General features: G+C 37.8%; 1 protein-coding gene and 2 long non-coding RNA genes across 3 annotated transcripts in view; 2 read left to right on the forward strand and 1 right to left on the reverse strand.

The window, feature by feature from the left end:
- LOC112391618 (uncharacterized) overlaps positions 1 to 15,414 on the forward strand; it is a 309,696-nt gene extending 294,282 nt beyond the window's left edge. Inside the window, exons 5-6 of the long non-coding RNA XR_003001532.1 lie at positions 871 to 925; positions 15,402 to 15,414. This is a non-coding gene — a long non-coding RNA (uncharacterized LOC112391618). The remainder of the gene's footprint in view (positions 1 to 870; positions 926 to 15,401) is intronic.
- Positions 9,819 to 19,112, reverse strand: TNFSF18 (TNF superfamily member 18). Its single transcript, XM_024732990.1, has 3 exons — positions 18,907 to 19,112; positions 13,040 to 13,070; positions 9,819 to 10,707 (listed from the first exon to the last, which is right to left on the reverse strand). The coding sequence occupies exons 1-3, from the start codon at positions 19,063 to 19,065 to the stop codon at positions 10,361 to 10,363; spliced, it is 537 nt and encodes a 178-aa protein (XP_024588758.1). The 5' UTR covers positions 19,066 to 19,112; the 3' UTR covers positions 9,819 to 10,360.
- Positions 15,491 to 21,600, forward strand: LOC112391619 (uncharacterized). Its single transcript, XR_003001533.1, has 2 exons — positions 15,491 to 15,552; positions 20,749 to 21,600. It is a non-coding gene; the product is annotated as an uncharacterized LOC112391619 (long non-coding RNA).
- Positions 21,601 to 23,383: the final 1,783 nt, after the last annotated feature.

A 23,383-nucleotide genomic window follows, 5' to 3' on the forward strand; every position in this document is an offset into this window, starting at 1 on the left:
TCATCACACATGAATTAAAATTCTTCCCCCTTCTCTCATTTGGCTAGAATGTGTTATCCTTTATTATAGCCCTACGCTTATCATAGCACTTGCTTCATTTGTTATTGTATTGGATGATCTAATTGAAAAAAGAACTGGGCTGGGATTCGGACAATCCAGATTTGAATTCCTGAATTACTTCTTAACCTCACTGTGTCTCAGCTTCCCCATCTGTAAATGACAGAATGGGGATTGATTATCTTTGTATAAGGTACCTTTTAGCTCTATAATTCTGTGAATCCATCTATCTCTCTTACTAGATATAGCTTCTTAAATCACAATGTCTTACAAAGTTTCACATTGTCTATAGCACCTAACTGCACTTTGTACCTAGAAAAACCTTGACATATATTTGTGGAATAAATGAATGAATTAGTGAATGAATAATTAGATCTTTATATACGATAAAATCACTATTATGTTTGCAATTTAAATAAAATGTATTTAAATAAAGTGTATTCTCCATTTAACTATGTTTCTAGAGAAGATCTAAGACAAGGCAGCTAGTAAGAATAAGCCACAGAGATTAAAGCTTTTCAATATTCATCATTCCAAGCAGCATTCACATATCAATATGCAAATATATAAAGTCTGAAGAAGCTGAATATGTACTTAGTTGCTAGAAGGAACTCACTGAAACTAAAAAAGATGTTTAAGATAGAGAAAGGCTGCCTAACAAAACTAATTATAAACTGATAATAACACAAAAATAATTGGCATCTATTTAACTTTCTATTGCCAGACACTGAGGTGAGTTTTTTGTGTGTGCGTTCTTTTATTTTAATCCTTAAATTATACTATGCAGTAGAAATAATTATTATTTCTTTACAGATGAGAACACCTGGACCCAGAGAAGTTACGCAAAGTGCTCAAGCTCACACAAAGTGTAAGTAGCAGAGTGAGGATTTAAATTCAGGTCTATCTAAATCTAAACCCATCTCTGAACCACAGTACTCATTTGCCTCCCCTGTGATGATACAGCCTAGAAAATAACAGATGTTTTTTAAAACATCTTGAAAAGACAGTTGATGGACCTTACTTTGTTGAAAGGCAACAGATCCACTTACACTAACTCAAGGAGGAAAAATGGTTTGTTAAAATGATTTACAAGGCCTAGAACAGGAACTGAAATTAGATCAGAAACTGAAGCATCTCTGGGCATTGACTGTTTTCAACTTTTTCTTTCCAACAAGTTTCATGGTCTCTCTCTCTCTCCCTCCCTCCCTCCATCCCTCCCTCCCTCCTGTTCATGGCAGCACCTGCTTTTCCTTTTACATTAGCTCTATTCTTCCTGTCAACAGTTCCATGGCATCATTTAACTTCTCCACTGCTAAATGGTGCTTTTTCCTTGTATGTTCTAGATCAAGTTCCTACGAAAGGGCATTGGATTTGCCCAGCTCATTTTATTGCTCAAGGCTTGCTTCTGCTGGGAAGAGGGTACCCTGACTGACCAACATTAACATGTAGTCTGCTTACCAGATAGATGCCTCTTTCTTTCCCTTTGCCCTGAGATTACCCATCCTCTACCATTCCACAACTCTTTTTTCTTCACAAACAAGTTTCTACAGAAAGTAGTATAACATATTGTTTCAGGTTCCATTAACTCCTCATCTGGCGCTATTCTTCCCATTTGTTCTTCAGTCCTTGAAATCTGGATTCTTCTCCCATTATACCATTGAAAATGACCTTGCTGATGACACCAGCAACTACTTACCAGTGGAATCTAATGAGCAATTATCAATCCTCGTAGTATTTGACTTCTTGCAGCCTCTAACATCACTGACCACACCCTCATTCTCAGTCTTTTAGGCCTGCTTCTCTTCCAGTTGACCTCCTTTGTCTCTGGCTGTTACCCTATAGGATTCCTTTGCTATGCCTGTCTTCAACTGTTGGTGTTCCCCGGGTCTCAGTCGTTTGCTCCCTCTCTAAATCCTCTCTATAGTTATTTTATCCACATCATTGACTTTACTCTAAAGGCTGTTGACTTTCAAATATTAATCCCATCTCATGTGACTCTTCCTGAGTTCCAGCTATATACTAGTAATGCCCACTGGGATATTCTACAGACATCTCAAATCATACATTTATAAAACTGAACTCATTATCTCATCCATCCCAAACTTTCTCTAGTTCCTCCTTCCATATCCCCTACCATGAAAACATCACCATCTTCCTCACTTTGTCGAGCAAGGTCCTTCCTTCTTCTTTATCCCTCACCTTAAATTGATCACTTTACTAGTTAAGACTCTGATTTCAATTAGGAGAAGAAAACTTAAGGTAGCTGAGTGGGGTAAAGTAAAAGGGAATTTGTCATAGAGCTGCAGTGATTCTTACAGAATCCAAGGGTAAGAACATAGCTGGGCCTTATGGGTCAAGAGCAGTTCAGTGGAGTTTCTTTCCATTTTTCATTTCTGCTTCTCTCTGCGTACCCCTTTCATTCTTCTGTCTCAGCCAGATTGGGTCTCTCTGCTTCTCAGTCCACTCTATAGGAGGAAGATGGGCTATCACATAGCTGTCAAATTTTTATCTTCTCCAGTCAAGAGATCATGCCAGGGCAGTTAATTCCAGACAAGTCAACACTGGCTAAGAGAATGGGCTCACATGGTGAAAATGAGGCTGCTGAAACCCACCCCTGTGGTTAAGGAAGTCTGATAAGGAAACCATTATGACTTTGGCAGAAACCCCGGTGGTACCTACCACAATCACTAGTCTGGTGAGTCTATGTCATAAATTTTTCTCTCAGTCTCATCACCAATGCCATTGTCCTTGTTCAGGTTCTCCTTCATCTCTTCCATGGACTAATTTACTCACATTAATTATCATATATACAGTCCTCTGATCATTTGTTTACATACATGTTTCTCAGCTAAATTCTAAACTGCTTGAGGACAGGCATTATATCGTTTCATTTAGTTTCCCCTCTGGTATAATTTCTGAGATATACTTGGCCTCAGGAAATATTTGTTCAATAAGTAAAAGAGGCATTTTGTATCTTAGGCCATTATTCATTTGAATCCCCTACCTAACCACCCTGACTTGGATTCCATGCCTGCCAATAACCTTCTGGTTATAATTTGAATTACCATACAATGCTTCCTTCAGGAAGAGAACGTACTGACCAATAAGCTTCTACCTTAGTTTAAATCTTACTCTCTTATGAGTTTGGTTATGCAGTCCCTGAGAGATGTATAAACTCTAAGACTTTGTAAAAATTCAGTTTCTAGACCTAAAAACCTGGATCCCGGACTTCAGACATGGTAACTTCACCCCTCTGAAATAACCACTCTGAAAAGCCTTGTTGAGGAAGCAACTCACCGCTTAAGGTGGCATCTGTCAACGTCTGTGCCCAGAAACCACAGTTCATGTTTCCAAAAATATTCGTGTGAAGTAGTTAATAACAAATCAAGGTTCTAGAGATTTATAATGCCTTTGCAGAGGAAAAATGTGTGGATTCTAAAATCTCACATATTACTGAACTCTTTATTGCTCAATAGAAATATGTGAGAAAAAATTCCCATAGAGCTATGGCTTCAAGTTCATGAGAGATCAGTTTTCCTGAACGTGTTTGCCACAAAGGATGATACGTAACATAAAAAACATGCTTCTAAGAGCCATTTTTTGAGAAGATACACATGGCTGTTTCTAATAAATATATTTAATAAAGGCCAAAGGCACAAGCTTACCTTAAAATTTGGTGAAAGCATTACTATAGTAAAGCAAGCTAATGTGCTCTAGAATACTGCTTCCTAGGAAAACAAGGATAATGAAATGACTTTCATGATGATGATGGTGGTGTGTGGTAGCCAGTTTTTTTTTAATTTTTTATTGAAGTATAGTTGATGTACAACATTAAATAAGTTATAGGTATATAGCACAGTGATTCACAATTTTTAAGTTATGCTCCATGTATAGTTATTGTAAAATATTGGCTATGTTCCCTGTGCTATATACAATACATCCTTGTAGATTATTTTATAGATAATAGTTTGTACCTCTTAATCCCCTACCCCTAGATTCTTAGGAAGCTAAGGGGACACACCTGAGGAGGTATGGTGGCATCAGACCCTCTAATTGCTTAATAACAAGACACATCAGCAAGCACTTACTCAACAAGCAATCTGTGTTCGTTGATTATGTGCCAGGCTAGCAATAGAGTGGGGACACAGCAGTCACAGCCCTTGCTCTCCAGTTAGCATGGTAATCATGGAGGTAATCGCCCATGACTGCCATCTGGGCACCAAGCATCCCTCGGGGCATGGGAGCTACACAAGCCACATAAACCAGGTTCTTTGCATATTGTGGACCAAGCAGAGATGACCAGTCACATGTCATTTTGCTTCTCTTTCTTACTGTGGTAGCCAGTTTTATGGAGCACTTGTTATATACATAAATACTTAGAATTTTCCATGCATTGTTTTACTTAGAGTTTTTAAAAACCTAGAGGAATGGACATTAGACTATTTTGAGAGGTTGTTTGCAACATATGTATCTCATATCTTGCTGGTCATTCTAACCAAGAACCAGCATCCCATCTTTTTTGTTCATTCATTTCAATATTTGTTGAGTTCTTTCAATTCCAAGCACTATTTTAGGTGCTGGTGATACAGCACTGAATAAACAAAGTGCTTTTATCTTGGGGCTTACCTTTTCTTGGGGAGGAAAGAGAATAAGATAGATGTTAAATTAACAGGTCAACTTGAGAAGTGGCAGTTTAAAAACTCAGGAATAAATCCAACTCTTTAATAAAAATGAAATCAATGGCAGCCACCATTTTAGTAGCACTACGTATCAGAAACCTTTCATACATTAATTGATATTTTAAACTTATTTTATTTTATTCCTGGATTCAACCAATATTAAGCTCCAACTATGCATCAGACATTGGATAAACAAAACAAACAAGAAACTGAGTCTCAGAGAGGGCAAGTAATTTGTCCAAGACCCAAATAAGTGATAAACAGCAAAACGGGGATTTTGAAAAAGTATATCTGACTTCAAAAGTAGAAGCAGAGTAACTAGTTATGAAGCTATTGAAATAATCTTGGTCCACAAACAAGAGCCATAGCAGAAAAGAGGTCAGATTCTCTTTGAAGGTAAAGACAATATGATTTCCTTAAATGGGTGAAAAACAGAAGTCAAGAATGACTCTATGACTCAAAGGTTTTTGGCTCATGCAATATGATTGAAATGAGGAGGGCTTCAAGAAAAGCTGGTTTGAGGAAACATTAAAAGATTCACTTTGGGAAAGTTGAATTTAAGATGTCCACTGTACCTCCAATGTGAAATTATTGACTAGACAAGTGAATTTACAAGTCTGAAATAAAGGAGAACAACTTGGGCTAGAGATAAAAATTTGAGAGTTGACAGCATACAGGTAAATAATGTAATATTGATTGTGGCAAGGCTCATATGCCATAGATTGCCAGCATTCAAGTGGCAAAGTTGTCACTAGGTTATGAAAAGTGAAGAGCATGACCTTTTTTCAGACTCAAATAGAAGATAGAAGGCCATTTGCTTTTGTGATGAGAGATGGATTATGGTAAGTCTCATGGACAACACTAACTTTGGTTTTTTGTTCTGCTTTTTAAATTTTGTTTATTTGTTTAGAAGCTTTGATTGTCTTTAAATACTTGGAGAAATATTCAGCTGAGATTCAAAGTTGCATGCCATGAAGCAGTGGTTCTTAAACTGTAGTGTACCTAAGAATCACCTATGGGTCAGAGCTCATTAAAAATTTGATTCCTAGGCCTCACTCCTAGAAACATTTATTCATTGGAATATGAGTGGGGCCTGGGGATCTTTTTTTTTTTCCCAAGCGTACTGGGTGAATCTGATATAGAGTCCATAGGCCTCAGTTTGAAAAACTCCACTATTGATCACCGAACAAATTGTTTTGTCTTAGTAGTGTAAAGATAGTTGCTTCTTGGTGCATCTGCCCAGCAAGGCTTAAACCAAATAGGATTTTGTCCTGTTCTAGAAATGCAAGACAAGGTAGTTTACTGACTATTTACCCTATTGCAAGTTAATTTACAAGGTTCTTTTCTTTTCCATAATTACTTTAACAATGTTCCTGAGAACAGGGTGCTTTTTTTTTTTAACTTTCATTGGAGTATAGTTGCTTTACAGTGTTGTGTTGGTTTCTGCGGTACAGCAAAGTGAATCAGTTATATGTATACATATATCTACTCTTTTTTAGATTTCCTTCCCATTTAGGTCACCAAAGATCACTGAGTAGGGTTCCCTGTGCTAAACAATAGGTTCTCATTAGTTATCTGTTTTATACATAGTAGTGCATATATGTCAATCCTCATCTCCCAATTCGTCCCACATCTCCCCACCGCCCTTGGTAGCCATTAGTTTGGAGAACAGGTTTTGATGGGGAGGAAGGACAGTGCTTGAGAACTGTAGGTGATGGGATGGGAGACAGTAAAAAAAGGAGCCTGAAGGCTGCCCGTTGGATTCTGTCATGCAGAGTACACACGATAACGTTAAATTCACACCAACACTCATATCTGTGATGCATTTGTTTGTTCATTCAACAGACAATAAGAACCAAGATCCAGGCACTGTCAGACCCTAGACTCTGGCCACCAGATTCCTCTCAGAGACTAGCCCATTAGATAAGAGGTTCAACCTGAAAGCAGGTAGGGAAGATGAAGAGGCTCTCTACATCTTCCATTCTAAGAAACTTAAATTCACCAGTACACCTCAGTCCAACTCAGACTCTGTATTGAGAGGCCCTGTGTGAAAAACATCTCTGCTCCACCCTCCCCCCCACCCTGCCCCACATGGTGTCCCTGGACAACACCAAAGCTGGGTGGAAACAATCACCCTGAAGGCTAAAAACAAACAGAGATTCCCACCCTGATTATGCAATTGAAGCAATGAGAAAGTTGGTTTAATCTAATGGGCCCTAAAAAATGAATTTTCATTTTTCTATTGCCCAACGCTTTCTGAGTTCTTTGAGCAGGTCATATAAACCCTGTAGTCTACTTTCCCAAGCAGTATAATGAGATTCACCAATACTGCTATGTGTCTTGGAGCGATAGCTCCACCAAATTGTGTGGAACTCCTTAAAGCTGTTAACTGCTGATAGAAATCAGTAGATGATTAAAATAAAATGAATGGAAGAGTCTGCATTTTGCTATCTAGAGCATTCATTGTGGATATGTAGACAGAGTCTGCTTAGAGCCCAGCACTGTGTATTTAAAAAAAAAATTGAACTAGTTCCTTCATGCTACTTTAATTTTTCTTGACTATCAAGAAATTGAAAAAAATATTTTATATCCATTTCTAACAAACAATTTTCTTAAGTCTAACTTTTCAGAACAGTGAACCCTCCTACACTGTTGGTGGGAATGTAAATTGGTGCAGCCACTATGGAGAACAGTATGGAGGTTCCTCAAAAAAACTAAAAATAGAACTACCATATGATCCAGCAATCCCTCTCCTGGGTATATATCCAAAGAAACAAAAACACTAATTGAAAACATACATGCACCCCAGTGTTCATAGCATTATTTACAATAGCCAGGATATGGAAGCGACTCAAGTGTCCATCAACAGATAAGTGGAAAAAGATGTAATTTAGATATACAATGGAATATTACTGACATAAAAAAAGGATGAAATAATGCCATTTGAAACAATGTAGATAGACCATTATGCTTAGTGAAATAAGTCAGAGAAAGCCAAATACTGTATGTTGTCACTCACATGTAAAATCTAAAAAATAAAGCAAACATATAACGAGACAGAAACAGACTCACAGATACAGAGAACAAACTATTGGTTACCAGTGGGGAGAGGGAAGGGGGAGGAGCAAGATAGGGGTAGGGGATTAAGAGGTACAAACTACTATGTATAAAATAAGCTACAAGGATATATTGTACAGCACAGGGAATATAACCAATATTTTATAATAACTTTAAATGGAGTATAATGTATAAAAATTTTGAATCACTATGTTGTATACCTAAAACTAACACAACATTGTAAATCAACTATACCTCAATTTAAAAACTTCTAAAAGTAAATTTAAAAAGCAGTGTTTCATATGGGCCAGAATTTCTTTGATGCACCCTCATATTCTCTGGATCAAAAACTCTAGTCTGATAACCCACAGATAAATCAGCTACAGATGACTTACCAACATATACTTTATTATAGGTTTAAAATGTAAACAACTATTTGAAGAAACAAGGAAACAGTATACATTGAAAGCGAAACCTGAAATTACAACACTAGGGAAATTTAAAGGTCATCTGTCGGTAGCTGTCTTTCTGGTTGCAACTGCAGAGACCTCTGCTTACCCTGAGAAATCACTGATGTGTGGGGCTTTTGCTAGGAGTATGACAATTTCACTTTCTCCCTTGTCTGCCTTGATTGTCCCAGGAATGACGCAGAAGCCAAGAGGAGTTATTAAGGAGAGTTTTACAAGCAGTGGTGTACTGGTGAATGGGTTTTCCAAAAAGAAAAGCCCTGATTTGTAGCATTTGCCAGTTCCCATGGTATAAATAGTCCCACCATGGCCAATTTCAAGGATAACTGTATTTAACAACCAGATTGTGCAATTTGTGAACATTTAACAATCACTTCTTACGAACTAGTACTGGTCCACTCCAGCACACTACTGCTTATAACTCAACAACAATCAATATCACCAAGTTTCCATAAATATAAGTCATATAACTTTAATCTCCTGAGAAAATATACATATGCAAGAGGAATCAGGCATCCAAGCCTTTGGCCCTAAGCTAACTCAGCAGACATCTTTTAAAAAAAAATTACTAAGAAGCACCGTGGCCTCAGGCTTAGTCTGCTCCCAGGCAGTTTTTCTTGCTCACAATACAAATATTTTTAAATTAGCTTTATACGGTGATACTATTAATTAACAATGTAGCCTTTTACAAATATCCATAAATATTTCAACTTGGGTTATCATGTAATCACATTACATACCTTTCAACAAGAACCCATAAGCAGCTAGTTAATTTTGCAGAGTCCAAAACTTTAGCAGACTGTCATAGAATTGAGTGCTATTCATTCTTTTTGCAAGTTTACACATTTGACCAAGACAGGCTCTTCAAAGTGAGGAAGGGGATTTGGTTGAAGTCAGTCCTGAACACGCTGTGCTCCCTGCTCCAGGCAAGGAAAGGAAAAGTTTGCTGAGAAAGGAAAGAATTGGTGTAGCTTCCCTCTAACTATGCTTGGGCTAAAAGGGAATATACTGCCTGAAAAATCAAATCTCCTAAACTTTATAGACTTCTAATATGATAGCAGAAATACCAACCCTAGAGCTAGAACAGTGTGATACAGTGGGAAGCCCAGGGCCCCTTGTTAACCACTAGTTCTGTGGGTTGAAACAAGTTACGTATGTTCCATCTGCCTCCAAATTCTCATTGTTAAAACTGTGCCAAAAATACCTGCTCCATTAACTTCATAGAATTGTCATGTGATATATGAAAGCACTTTGCAAACTGTGCAGAGCTAGCTAAAAATATGAAATCATTACATGACAAAATACAGTAATGGTAATATCAATTTCTGGGGTAAATCTTATGATTAGTAATGATTACTCTTTCTTTACTACTGACAATGTTTAGACACGTACACAAGTTCTCTTGAAGCCCTATGTGAAGGTTCAGAATGACCATTTTGACCAGCTAGTTTTATAAAGCACTCTGCGTCCTGAGTATGATAAAATCAAGGAAAGTTCCCGAATAAAGTGCGTTCCATTCCAATGCCACCTGTGCCTCTGTCCCAACAGTTCTCAAGAGTGTTCTCTATCCTCTAATGCCATCAAATCTAAAGTGGTGTATTGCTGGCCTATCTGTGGCCACCCTCCAAGTCTGACTACTTTTTATTAGGAGGGTCTCAGAAGATGGGAATATGGGAAGAATGAAGTCAAGAAATCCACGGTCCAAGAGTATGAGAACAAGGCCAGGCTACTGCCCTGGATCTTTTTTCATACCAGATAAGGCTCCCATGGGAATAAGAGTTCATTTTTCCACCCAGGGATTCAAGGATTAGACAAAGACACTTTGAGAAGATTCTGTCCTCTAGCCACCCGTATTCATTTTATCATGAACTAGTAAAGTGCCTTTGCTGACCTAACGTCAAGGGTACCAAATGTCTTTGGTCCTCCCTCTGAGTCTTATTCAGACAGGCATGAGAAATGAAAATCCACATGCAAAGGAGTTCTGTTTGTGTTGATCTGTATGCCCAGATGAACTGTAGGCATTGAGAATCTTCCTCCTCCATCCTACCCACTGGCATCTCTGCATGTGCTGAAGAGGACAGAGGAGACCAAATCGAGTCTCTAGGGGATGAACTGGGGATTTGCTAGCAAATAGATCCCCCAGTATGTGTTATTTTTTAGAACCTGATGTTCAGCGTTGAATATCAAGTCTATTATATCTCCAGCATGGAATTCATAAGCCCCTCCTACGTTCTGGATTGTAGAGTTGTTCGTTAGAGCTTGTATGGGGTCTTCATTCTTACGTAGCAGCACCTCAAAAGGAGCTCGCCCCTTGTAGGCTGTATTGGGAGCCACTTGGCCGTAAATTAAATACAAACCATTCTGAAGTATTTTCAGCCTCCAATCAGTTGTCTTATTCACACAAGAAGGCTCAGGAGAGGGCATTTGCCATTTTGAAGGTAATGGTCCTATAAGACATTTACAAGAAAGGCGGGGGAGAGAAAGCAAAAAAAAAAGGAAAGCATAGTTATTTAATTATTTCATCTTCTTCTTGATTATAGTTCTTTCCTACTTACAGGATGTTTCTTTACCCGGTCTATACTAGTTCTCTCCAACCACAATTTTAATATTTTAAGTATCTACCTACTCCTTGTTTTAGAGAAATTGCAGCTCCTAAGTGTATCTCTTGCTTGGGGAGTTCTAAGGAAATACATTTAGAATAGGGACACGGGTTAAGTTTTAGGGTGGCACTTCATCTCTTGTCGATCGATATTTGTGAAAGGGAAGAAAGGAGGAAGGAAGAGAGGAATCACCCGCCAGGATGATTGACCAAAGTTGGCAGTGCAGGATACATATTTGCCTTTCTCTGTGTAAATACTATTTACTATGTATCACTTTATCAATGAGATTTTCTCATCAATCTGTATAAAATATAGCGCTCTCCCGTCACTCTCTCCCTTTACCTTGTTTTAGTTTTCTTCATAGAAGGTGTCACCATCTAGCCTATTATACATTGTTCATTTGCTTATTGTCTATCTTATACCCACTTGAACATAATGTCTTTGAGAACAAGTACTTCTCTATTTTGTCCATTGCTATATCTTCAGCACCAAAAAGAATTCCTGGTAGTACCCAGTATGTGCTCAGTAAATATATCTTGATTGAATGATACAACCGTGTTCCTGAATTAGGTGCACTGTGTCTAAATTATGGCACTTTATGGGTATATATCATTCAAGATACACTTGGGATATCTTTATCCAAACCCTCCCAAAATAGCTACTGGTAAATTAATGAGTTTATAAATGGAAATTATTTGACTGTTTGTTTAAATATAAGTATCCCTGGTTTATTGCTGTCAAAGGGGATGGGGAAAGGGTCAAGACTTGTTTATTTTCATGGGAATATATGGAATTTACATATTTTCCTAATGTTAATTGTTTTACACAGAGGTGTGATTTCAGAATCCCAGGATGTGCTTTTACCTCCCAAAACACTTATCTGGCCTGTTCTCTAATTCTCCATAATTTTTGTTATGGAGGCAAAGCCTTTGTCACATAATTAGAAACCTTGATAAAAAAAAAAAAGTACCCTGGAAGAGATAACATATTGACAAATTCTTATTTGTATATAAATGTCAGATATAAGGCTCTGAGGGTAGATTCTGAAGGAGAATGAAGGAAAGATCATTAAAGTAAGAAGCAAAGTCTCCCTGTATCTCCAATGAGCCCAGAGCCCAGTAAATTTCTTCCTGCTTGACCATGTAATTGACCATAGGCAAGTCACCAGGAAGAAGTGTCACTGGTTCTCATATTTAATTCTGTGATGGGGGACACTTAAAGACCATCTTAGCATCACTTGAGGTTCTCAACTTTTACCATATCAAAAGAAAATTTCAACATATCATGAGGAGTTTCACTCCATTCACTAGAAAAACAAAAACAAATCACAAAGGCAGAGATAAGTAAAAAGAGACTCCCTAATTTCCACAAAGCAAGGAAGCCTGGCTTTCCTTTAGTATTTGATGCAAAAGGCAAGCTCCAGAGTTAAGAAAGCATGCATTCTATTTCCTATACAGTGCAATTTGCACTGTATAGGAAAACAGGAGTTGAAGTTAACTCTAGAAATTATTCTTCTGTCTGTCAGCTGAAAATGGGTGTTTGTTTGACCTTAAACCAGTAAACAACCCAAAATATATTCATTTCAATTTTGTATGTATTCTAAAAAATGCCCTAAGGCTCAGGACGACTGTAAACTTTAGTGTGTCTTCTAAGCAAGTACCAGGTCACTATAAAGGAAAGTGACTCAGGAGCTAAGAGGAGAAGAGAAACGAGCAGAGAAGTGACCATTCCCCTAACTCTCATTTCTCATCTATATACTTAGAAACAAAAAATCGCACCCTATACTCACTCTACTGGATGCTAGCAGTATGTGAAATGTGAGAATGACTTTGAGTTTGTCACAGGGAAAGGTTGTAGAAATCTGAAACTTGTGCTTATTAAAACACAGAATTAAAAGTAGATTCCTGGATCTCAGATTCCCAGGCCTATGGGAGTGCTATGCATTCCTGCCCAGAGATGTGACCTTGAATGTAGTCTTCATCAGGGCATGGGCTTGTCCATCTGGTTTACCTCTGAAGCCTCAGCTCCTAGACAACTGCTTGCCACAAGATAAGCAGTTATAAATAGTAGCTGAAGGATGACTAAAATAGAATGCATGCTTTCTTAACTCTGGAGCTTGCCTTTTGCATCAAATACTAAAGGAAAGTAAAAAAGGAGGTATATGAGACGTGTTACTCACCAAACTTCGCTATACAGGGCCCACTGGCAGTCTGTAGGGGAAGAAGAAGAATTGGTCAGGATGATGACAGTGTCACAACTTTCTTGATTGATTTATTTAGAGCCTCTGATTCCTGAAGCCGACTTCTTTTCCCTAGCCACATAAAGAAATCCCTCCCTCCCCCTTGTTTTGGATCTCTCAGCTTTCCTTTACAGATGGCTGGCGCCTTCCTTTACCTTTCATTACCCGGCTACCTTTTGGGTCTTCTAGGAAAAAGTTAAGAACTCCTTTTATCCACCTAATCTCTACCCACAGTACAACTATTTGATCTTGGACTCTCCTCCTGTTGGGCTACAGAAATTTTCTATAAATAATAGTCTCTGCATCCCAGTGACTTCACAAGATGGTCCACTGGCATGTGAGAAAATAACAGAATTTCTATTTTAAATAACAAATTAAGCTATAGAAATATTTACATTTCAGATTGATAATGTCTCCACTATTTAATATTCAGACAATCATATACAGTGACTGAAATACCCTGAGGAGATCTCAGTTTCAAACTATTGCAACATACCACAGTTTACATGCTACAGGAATCCACGAGTGTGGTTGATTTTATAAATACAGATATTTAAATACTAAAGGCTTTAAGATACTTAGTAGTAAGGTAAGGTATACCCACACGTTTTGTACCATGTAAAGTGCATTTGTTTCCTTGTGGCAAAGTGCTTAAGAGACTTTTCGGGCTTAAACACGATTAGCAGTTTTTCTTTTATAGGATTTCTCTGGCTGCTATGCTAGGAATAAATTAAAGGGTGACAAGAGCAAAAGCAGTGAGACAAGCTAAGAGATCAGTGTCATCATCTATGCAAGAAAGCACGGTGCCTCTGACCAAGGTGCTAGCCGTGGAGATGGTGATGAGTGATTGGAAATTGAGCCAACAGGAGTTCCTGACATGGATATGGATAAGAAAATGAGAAGAGACAAAGATGACACCAAGATTTGGGGCAGGAGTAATTAGAAAGAAAAAACTGTTAATCACTGAAATGAGCAAGATTTAAGAGGAGTAAACTGGGGGGAAAAGAGTCATGAGCTCATTTTTAAACATGTCAAGTTTGTGATGCTTATTAGATATCCAGGTAGGAGTGTCAAGAAGGTAGTTAGATCCGTAAGGATGGAATTTAAGGAGTTCTGATAATAAGAGTCTTCAGCTTCTATGTGGTGCTTAAAGATATGAGACTGTATAAGAGCATCAAGTCAGTGGGTAAAAACAGACAGGAGGACTGGGGCACTGCAATGTTTAGAGGTCAGGAAATAAGAAAGAACCCGCAAAGGAGCCTACGAAGGAAAGGCCAACTTGGTAAGGATTTTAATTATAGACCATGGAATTTAAGGAAGGAAGAAAAATCATGAATGGAGTGATGGGACAATATTTTTTTTTAATTTTATATTTTTTATATAGCAGGTTCTTATTAGTTATCTATTTTATACATATTAGTGCATATATGTCAATCCTAATCTCCCAATTCATCCCACCACCCTGCCCCCAACTTGGGACAATATTATTTTAATTTAAAAAAAAGAACTTTGCACTACTGAACAATGAATTTAAAATTCAGTGTCATAACACGGTAAGCACACTCAAAAATGCATTCTTCCATTTTGATCTATATTTCTTCATGAGGTAATTTTTCAGTTACGACAGTCAAAACGGCGACCATAAGGTAAATTAACCTAGACCATAACTTTCAAATTATTATATTAAAAAGTGTTAAACTAAGATTAAGAAAATAAATACATTTATCAAATTACTTTACTAAAATATTTCAATTATTTTAGAAATCTCATTATATATTTGCATATTATATAAATATAACATTTTGGTAAAAGCAAAATGGTTTTGCACTGTGGATAAACAACATTAAGCATATTATTTGGTTCATCCTTATAAATTTCTCTTGTGTATCTTTTAATATACAGAGTATTAGAACTTGTATAAATAAAACTTACAATAAATTAGCATATATATTGGGATTGTACTCAAGAACATTTTGTTGATAGAGAGGTGCAATAGAAAAGGTTGGGAAGTCACTGTTCTAGGAGATAAATCACTGGATTCCTACAATTTCTTTTGCTCTTGCAATTATTTCATCCTTACTTTGGGATTTCTTAGAAGAGATGTTAAAATTCAATTTAGTTTAACCCATAATAGGCATGTGATAGGGACTCAACTTCAATTCTCTCACTTATAAAATGGGGGAAATAGCAGCACCTAGCCTATTGAGGCTGTTTAAGGGTTTAAATGAGGTAATTCTTTTTTTTTTTTTTTTGTGGTACGCGGCCCTCTCACTGTTGCGGCCTCTCCTGCTGTGGAGCACAGGCTCTGGACGCGCAGGCTCAGCGGCCATGGCTCACGGGCCCAGCCACTCAGCGGCATGTGGGATCTTCCCGGACCAGGGCACGAACCCGTGTCCCCTGCATCGGGCAGGCTGACTCTCAACCACTGCGCCACCAGGGAAGCCCTAAATGAGGTAATTCTTATAAAGGATTTTGCCCAGATATTCTGTCTTGTCCTGCTTATTAAGTATTAGTGTTTTGATAATGATGCTGATTACAATGAAGAATTAAAACTTTAAGCACCTACATTCCCAACATTATACTAGCATTGTAAGCAAGAGAAACTAATGTCATCTATGGTCCTTGCCTCTTAAAAAGTTTATCATCTTTCTAGAAAGACATGATTAAACACATGAAGGGACTGGATAACAATCTAAATATAAAAGAGTTCCAAAATCTGTGCCACAGGTAACATCTATGTTGTCTACTCTCATGTATAAAGAGTGTGAGGAGAAGCCTAATGCCACAGACAAATTAATTGCCAGAGACAGAAATCCTGGATACTGCAGAACTCCTGTAGGCTGCTTTCCTGTCTATTTAGAACTACAGAAACCACCACTGTGCTATTCTGTCATTACTGCCACAAATGAAAATCTGTCTAATCACAAAAATCCTGTTTGGTAGTGAGGCATAGTCTTGGGTTGAGGAAGTGGAATAGATAAGCAAGGAGTACCCATTTTGTTAAAAGTCTTTTTTAACTTTATCTTCAGTGTAAAGTCATTAATAATGGTGTAAATATGAATCGCTACCATCCACTGAGAGCCTACCATGGGTCAGGCACTGTATTATCTCATTCATTCTTACCACAGCTCTGTGAGATAACCAACACACACATGTTCAGATGAGGAAACAAGGAGAAGGATTATGTAACTAGCCCAAGGTCATGCAGCTGATGAGAGGCCAGGCTAAGATCCAAACAGAGCCTGACTCAAAAGTCTCACTCCTGCCACTCTGTGGAGCAGTTTGTATTTCTAATTTTGGTGACGTTTGGAAGGAGTGGGTATCCACTTATAAAGAAGCATATGGGACTTTCTGTTTAGTTTAGTTAATTTATTTTTGCTTAGAAGGAGCAGTTGCTCTTGTAACCCCATTGTGATTTAAGCCCAGATTTACATACTTGGGGTAATAAATAATAATTATTTCTCCAAACCAACTCTAATCAGATCATCATTTGGAAATAGAATCTACTCTGCTTTTAAGTACAAGCACAACTTTCCCTTTGGAAAGTAGCCTTCATTTCATTGAAGCAGGGGACTCTCCTGACATTTGGTTTCTTAGAGACAATTTCTGTGAGGTTATTTTTATCTAGGGATGGACCAACTCCTTGGGCTCATAACCGATTCTTTCAGTGAAACGTCTTCTGAATGAAGAGGGGGAAAAAAGAATTCTCCCAAGGAAATTTCTGTTGATTGATTTCGAAGGAGCCAAACTTCCTGTCTAACACTTTTTGAATTAGTGCCTAGAGAGGCTGGAAAGTGGGATTTTGTATATAAAAACCAGAGTGGAGACTAAAATAATGTAAATTCCGAGGTCGTGGAGCATTATGAGGAGGTGGAAGTGGCCACCCCATAATGACTCACCAGCCATTCAGTCCTCAGTCCTCTTTTCCAAAAATACTAATCTGTGGCCAATAGGGAAAAAGAAGTGCAGGCAAGTGGAAAGTGGAATACAGGAGCTAATATCATTCCACTGTCAGTCAGGCATTGGCTTTTCCCATGGGAACTAAGCCTCCCTGGCATCCTGTCAGGATAATATCCTGAAAACCTTTCAAACTTCCCCAACTTTGGTACAAACTCTGGGCTATTCCTTTAGAGGCAGAACCTTTCATGGAGAAGCTGCATATTGTCTAGGAGAGAGAATCTGGAATCAGAGTTCAAACACAGGGGACTGATCAAATTCAGTTCTGGCAAGAAGTATCCTAGTATGAGCCCTCCTCCTTCCCTTTGCGAGAGCAGTTGTGTGCCTTTGAGAAAGGCACTTTCCTTCTCTCCCAGGCACTGGTTCCCCAGTCACACACAGGAAATGATGACACCTAGAACATATCCTGTGCTCTTCACAGTCATCTGGCTAATAGGATGCGATGTTTGGAGAAGGAAAAGGCACTTCCAGATTTAAGCTGTTGCTAGTCTCACCCTTCCCTTCTTCAGAAAACTAAACACTCAGAATTCCTGACAAGTCTTTTTTCTGCTCAAAGCTTCACTGTTCCAGAAAGTTCAGAGTGCTGCTTGATACATTCCTGAGACAGTGGGGATGTGATTACAAATTCCTCTGTTGTACTCACTCGTGTACAAATTAATGGGCTACTGTGTAAAAACTTGCCCAAAGCTATACTTGCCCTAAGTTAACATCAGCAACTATAATGTACTGCTTCCTCCTGTATCTTTTCTCAAGTGCTTTCAAATATCTGAAGTAGTAAAACCATATCTTTGAAATTTTAACTGACCAATCCCCCTTAGAAAAATGTTTCTACAGTCACTGATTTCATATCACAGCCCTTTCTGAGATGGGCATGTACTACCTTATTCTTTGCAAGGCTCAGAATCTTTAGATGTACCCAGGAATTGGCTAAATCCTAAATTAAAGCATTTCTTATTTTCTTTTTGGTCAATGCTATGTAGTCAACAGTCACATTTCTACTAAGAACCTCATGTACCTACCTCCCTTCCCTTCACTAGACCCACAACTTGGACTGGAGCTCAGTGGGAAATTCCTGATAAGCATCAGGGCCTTCCCAAATAAAGTATTTCCTCTTTCCTCCATGAAGCCTTCCCTGATCAACCTAGCCCAAAGTCATTGACCCCCTCTTGACCTCCTAAAGCATTTATGTTCTATACTGTCCTTAGCTAAATTATTAATCACTGTATTTTATAGCTAGAAGGGACATTATAATGAACAAATCCATTTGCCTACCACCATTTTTCAGATGAAGAAACTGAGAACCAGAAAGATTAGATACATTTCAGATGCATACAGCTAGTTATTGAGAGACATAGAATCCATATCTTCTTACTCCTAGTTCAGTGCCATTTCCCTCCTCAAAGAAAGATATGCTAACCATCTGTAACTTACCTTATTGTCTTTTATTATCTTTTTGTGTCTTTTTCCTCAGTAAGAGTGTAGCTTGCACCCCATTCCTTGAGGGCAAGCATTGTGTTTTACATCTTCTTATTCCACCAAGAGCAGAGTTCCAGAAAGGGAGAAAACACTCCACAGGCATCTGTCAACTGACTGATTTAACTGATTCCATCTAACTTAGTTCTGCAGCTAACATTTAGTATTTTCTACTACCTTTCATCTTAAACACTTAGATAAGCCTCAAAAGCCATATTGCCGTGACAAAATTGGAATTATATTTACATTATCTGTACCCACATGACTCTTTCTTCCAACTAGCTCTAACAATACTGAGTGACAATGATAATAACGAGACTTATAAAAGAAAATAGGAGTATAATAAATAGCAACCTTAGGTACTGTTGTCTCCTTACCTTGAGTGGAAGAAAAGTAAAGATTAGTGTACTGAAGGAGCAAAGTAATAGCAAAATAACTATTGTTGAGTAGAGTAGCCATTTCTTCCAGGATGGTCTCTGTGCTCCTTGAGGACTTGAATGGCCTAAAGGCATATTCTCCACGTGGCTCAAACTCATTCTTTGCAGGAATGAGAGCTGTGGAAAACAAACATTCACAAGTGATGAGCACAGTCAGTTTTGTAATATTATGGTAATTAGTAGTGGGTGTAAGAGGCGGGGTTTTCCTTCTGATTCTGTGTGTTGGAAAATGATACTCATAGGCTAAGTGCTGATTCTCATTTGGCACCAGGCCAAATGCACTGAAAGGAACAGAGGGCTAAAAGCCAACTCAAACACAGAGGACAAAATACAAAACAAAACAAGAGAAGTTAAGAGGGGGGAAAAAAATTATTTCCTGAAGCAAGAGGAACTATGGAACTGTGCAGTATTACAAATTATTCCAGATAAGAAAATCACTGTTTGTAAGAAAAAATAAAGTTCAAGATTAAGCCCTATCATACTCCAAATATCATATATGTGTGAGGCAGTAGATCAGGGAGCTAGGGAGACTGGAATGCATGGTTTGGAAAAAATAGTTTCATCAATTTCTAGTGTATAAAATGTGTTCATTCTGAGTGTGTTTCATGTTTGGTAATTGCAATCATTGTTGCTTTTGTTGTGGTCATCCATTTACAGTGCTTGGTGTCAGTTTATTTATCTCTTGTAAAAATAAAATACAGTGTGTGTGAAAAAAAAGTGTGTTTGTTCTGAGATGGTCTCTAGAAAACACCAAGTGTATTACTACAATTTAATTTTTAAAATATGTCAATACGAGAAGCTTAATTCTTTTATGTCTCACCATTTAAAAACTCTGAAAATTCAATGCTGGCATCAAATAGAAATAAAGTTATCATACAAAAGGACATATTCTTGCACCCTGTCCTCCAGTCTGAGCTTACATTCTATTCCAAAAACCCTGAGTTTTCTTCCTGGCACCAAAAATACCAATTTACTACAAAATTGAGGAAGTTCCCTGGTTCTCTGTACCTCAGTCTTTCCATCTGTTAAGTGGAATGCCTACCATTTTTTTTTTTACACAGTGCCAGAATCATGTTCTAGAAAGAACATGGACTTTTAAATCAGACAGACCTGAGAGGGGGGGGGGGGGGGGGGGGACCTGCAGCATGTTACTTGACTCCTTTGTTTCCTTCCTTGTAAATGAAGAAAATTTCCACTTCATAAGGCTTTTGCGAGAATGAAATAGATGTGAAGGTTTGGCTCATAAGAAGTGTTCCGTAAGTGTTTCTCTCTTCTCCACCCTTCTGAGAGATGTTAAGACTGAATCAACTATGAAATTCTAGAAAAGAATGATTTTTTTAATATTTGCCACAGGGTATAACTCAACTGAAGTTCATTTAAATAAAAGGAGGTTAAAATGAAAGTATTTTGAAGAAAAAATTTCTAATCTAAGAGAGAATCAAAGATGTTTTAAATTAGGGAAAAAGCCTAGAGATTGAACATCCTCATTTCTGAAAGAGGACGCTAAGGATAATAGAAGTTGAGAGGTGTATCACACCACTAATGGCTGGGTAACAGTGGAGTGGGGACCTGAGCCCAGGGATACTGTCTTTTAACCCAATCATCCTTTTTTTTTTTTTTTTTTTTTTTACCACACTAATTGTAGCAATATTTCTCACTGAGTTGTCAGATTTAACTTGGCTCTAGTTTATCTTGATCAATAAAGTATCTCTGAAGAAAAGAGTCACTGAGTCACACGGGAATAATTTTTTAATACAACCATGTTTTGTGGCTCTCTCCTAGATGCTGTGATGCAGAGGTTAACAGAAAAATGACTCCAGAAGAGTGATGCATTCTACCTACAACTCTTCCCTTGTATCATGTCTGAAATGCATACGCACCAGCACAGAATTTAAAACTGACCACTGAAAAGTCAGACTATTTCCTCTGTGTTTCTCATTTGTTCCTTCTCCTAATTCCTCTCCAAATTTTAGATGCAAGTGCCTCTGCTTGCTCAATTCAGTAAATATTTATTTAAATAAGGAACTGTTCCAAATAAAATCCAGTTCCTTCTTCTGCCCTTAACTAAGATTAGGCTCTGGAATATCCTGTTTAATTATTTTAACCTTCTGAGCATATCTTTAAAAAGATGACATGCTTATCTCCAGAAGAATACATTCCAAGCACAAGGAACTGTATTCAATATCTTGTAATAACCCATAATGGAAGAGAATGTTAAAAGAAGAACATGAATATTTGTATATATATGTATAACTGAACCACTGTACTGTGAGAGAGCATTAGATAGACATTGGATTCCTCCAAAATCAGGTCTGCAGTCCCTGCCACGTTCCCCTTATACACTATTTACCATGACTTTATGCTTGTGACAGTGTATGGCATGGCATATTCAGTGAAAAATATTCAGTGTGTCAGAACTCAGGAGCACTACACAGCTGGTTTTGCCTACTCTAGATATCACAGTATTCGTTGTTGGAACAAATAAGGCCCAGGTGGCCTGAAGATACATACATAAATGGATGATAGGTAAGAGGAAATAGACAGACATAATACATAAATATGGTTTTAAACTTGGAATTTTATGAAGGCGACAACAGTCTGTGTTAAGATTAATAAACGCCTACTCTGTAAAGAGAATTGTGTAAGCTCTATACATAAATATATACGTACACATATAAATATTTACATACATATACATATTTACATATTATATGTACAATAAATTCTAAAGGTTATATGGAGACATATAACTCTCCAGATCATTTTCTCTAAGGAACTAATAACAACTCTAACCAGGGTGGTCTAGGAAACAGTTTGAATTAAAATTATGTTTTTCTTCCACGACTCGGGGATCCTCTTCTATACCCTAAATTCTCTTGTTCCGTGCTGTTTTTGCATGTCCATATTTTGGGAGCCCTTCCCAAATTCATTGTTTGTCTATGTTTTACTGAATCTAGTACAGTCTTTAGGCAACAAGTCTATTGACAAATTTCCATGGAAGCCTTCCTGTTCCAGGCACCTGCCTTACCACTAATCTTTGAGAAAGGCTGTGTGGGGTTGTATGTCCCTGTCTAGCCGGAGTTCTCTCTGTGAGTGGCTTCTTGTTGTCTTGGGGAGGTGTGGGGGGCTGTCCTCTCTGGCCTAACCAGTATTGTGTCAGTATCCCGGCCATGGAAGGAGCATCTTAAACACACTTTGCTGGGAAGGATTACTTCCTGCTTGGAATCTGGACTGAAAATAGATTTTCCGTTATGCAACATGGCATCACACTTCCTAATTAAAACCATCAAACATCCCCCTAGAAGCCGTAATGACAGGGATTTGCTATTAAAGCATATCTTGCCCAATATCAAATGGATCACCAGAGAACTATATTTCACCTATCAACCAAATTAAATAAGAGGGTCTTAATATTCCTGAGACTAAGCATCTCCCAAATCTCCTGGATTTCCTTGGGTAGCCTTGGCAGATGGGGATGGGAGAGGTATTTTTCCCTTTATGATTCAACTTGTTTTTCCTCATTTGACAAACTACCACACACGAGCTCCACCAGTGGAGAACAATCAGCACATTCACTGTGTTCGACACCCAACTGTGACATGTGTTCATACAGAAATCTGGGAGACACTCTTCTGGTTTTCCATTTTTAGTACTGGTCTTAACACCATCCAATTTAGATACTCTGGCTCATGGCTAGATTGGTTGGTTTTGGCACTGAGAACCTACATGAGTAAAGAAAGGTTTTGGTTTTTCTATATGAAATGATTCCAAAATATAGCAAAAGAACGTTACCCCCTTGCTCATTTAGAAAATATTACTGACTGCCTTCTGTGTACCAAGTATGTAAAGAACTTAGGTACTAATAGAAAAGGGCCAGTCCATATCTTCAAATTTCTTATCACTTTCGGTTTGGTTTGGTTTTTAAAGGTAACGAGGGAAAGAGACAAATATACAAAGCAATATGAGAAGTGTGTAATAGGACAAGAACCAAATACCTGACCTCACTTGGGTTAAGGGGAAGTTTTATAAAGGAGGCGATGACTAGGCTGATATATACATCTAAAGAGACGTTACCAGGTGAAAAAAACCTCATAATATCCCACTCCCCTAAGCTAATCAATTTGTATAAATTTACTAATATGATATATATTGATAATATATATTTATATATTATGCTATCAGCAAATTATGTATGCTATATATAGTACAATGTATAAATAAATATATATATATATAGTGTGTGTGTAGTCTTACAGTGTTTTCAGGCACTTTACTTGGCAATGGAGAAATCAGGAGTATGACAGGACCTCTGATCTTAAGGAATCCATTGTCTGGTAATTGCTGGTTCTCTTACATTTGAGTCTTCTAAACTTGCATTGAAAACATGTTTCAATTTCAAGACAAGTTTCACTTATTT

Source organism: Neophocaena asiaeorientalis, unplaced genomic scaffold, assembly GCF_003031525.2.
Source record: "Neophocaena asiaeorientalis asiaeorientalis breed wild unplaced genomic scaffold, Neophocaena_asiaeorientalis_V1.1 scaffold305, whole genome shotgun sequence".
Lineage (NCBI taxonomy): Eukaryota > Metazoa > Chordata > Mammalia > Artiodactyla > Phocoenidae > Neophocaena > Neophocaena asiaeorientalis.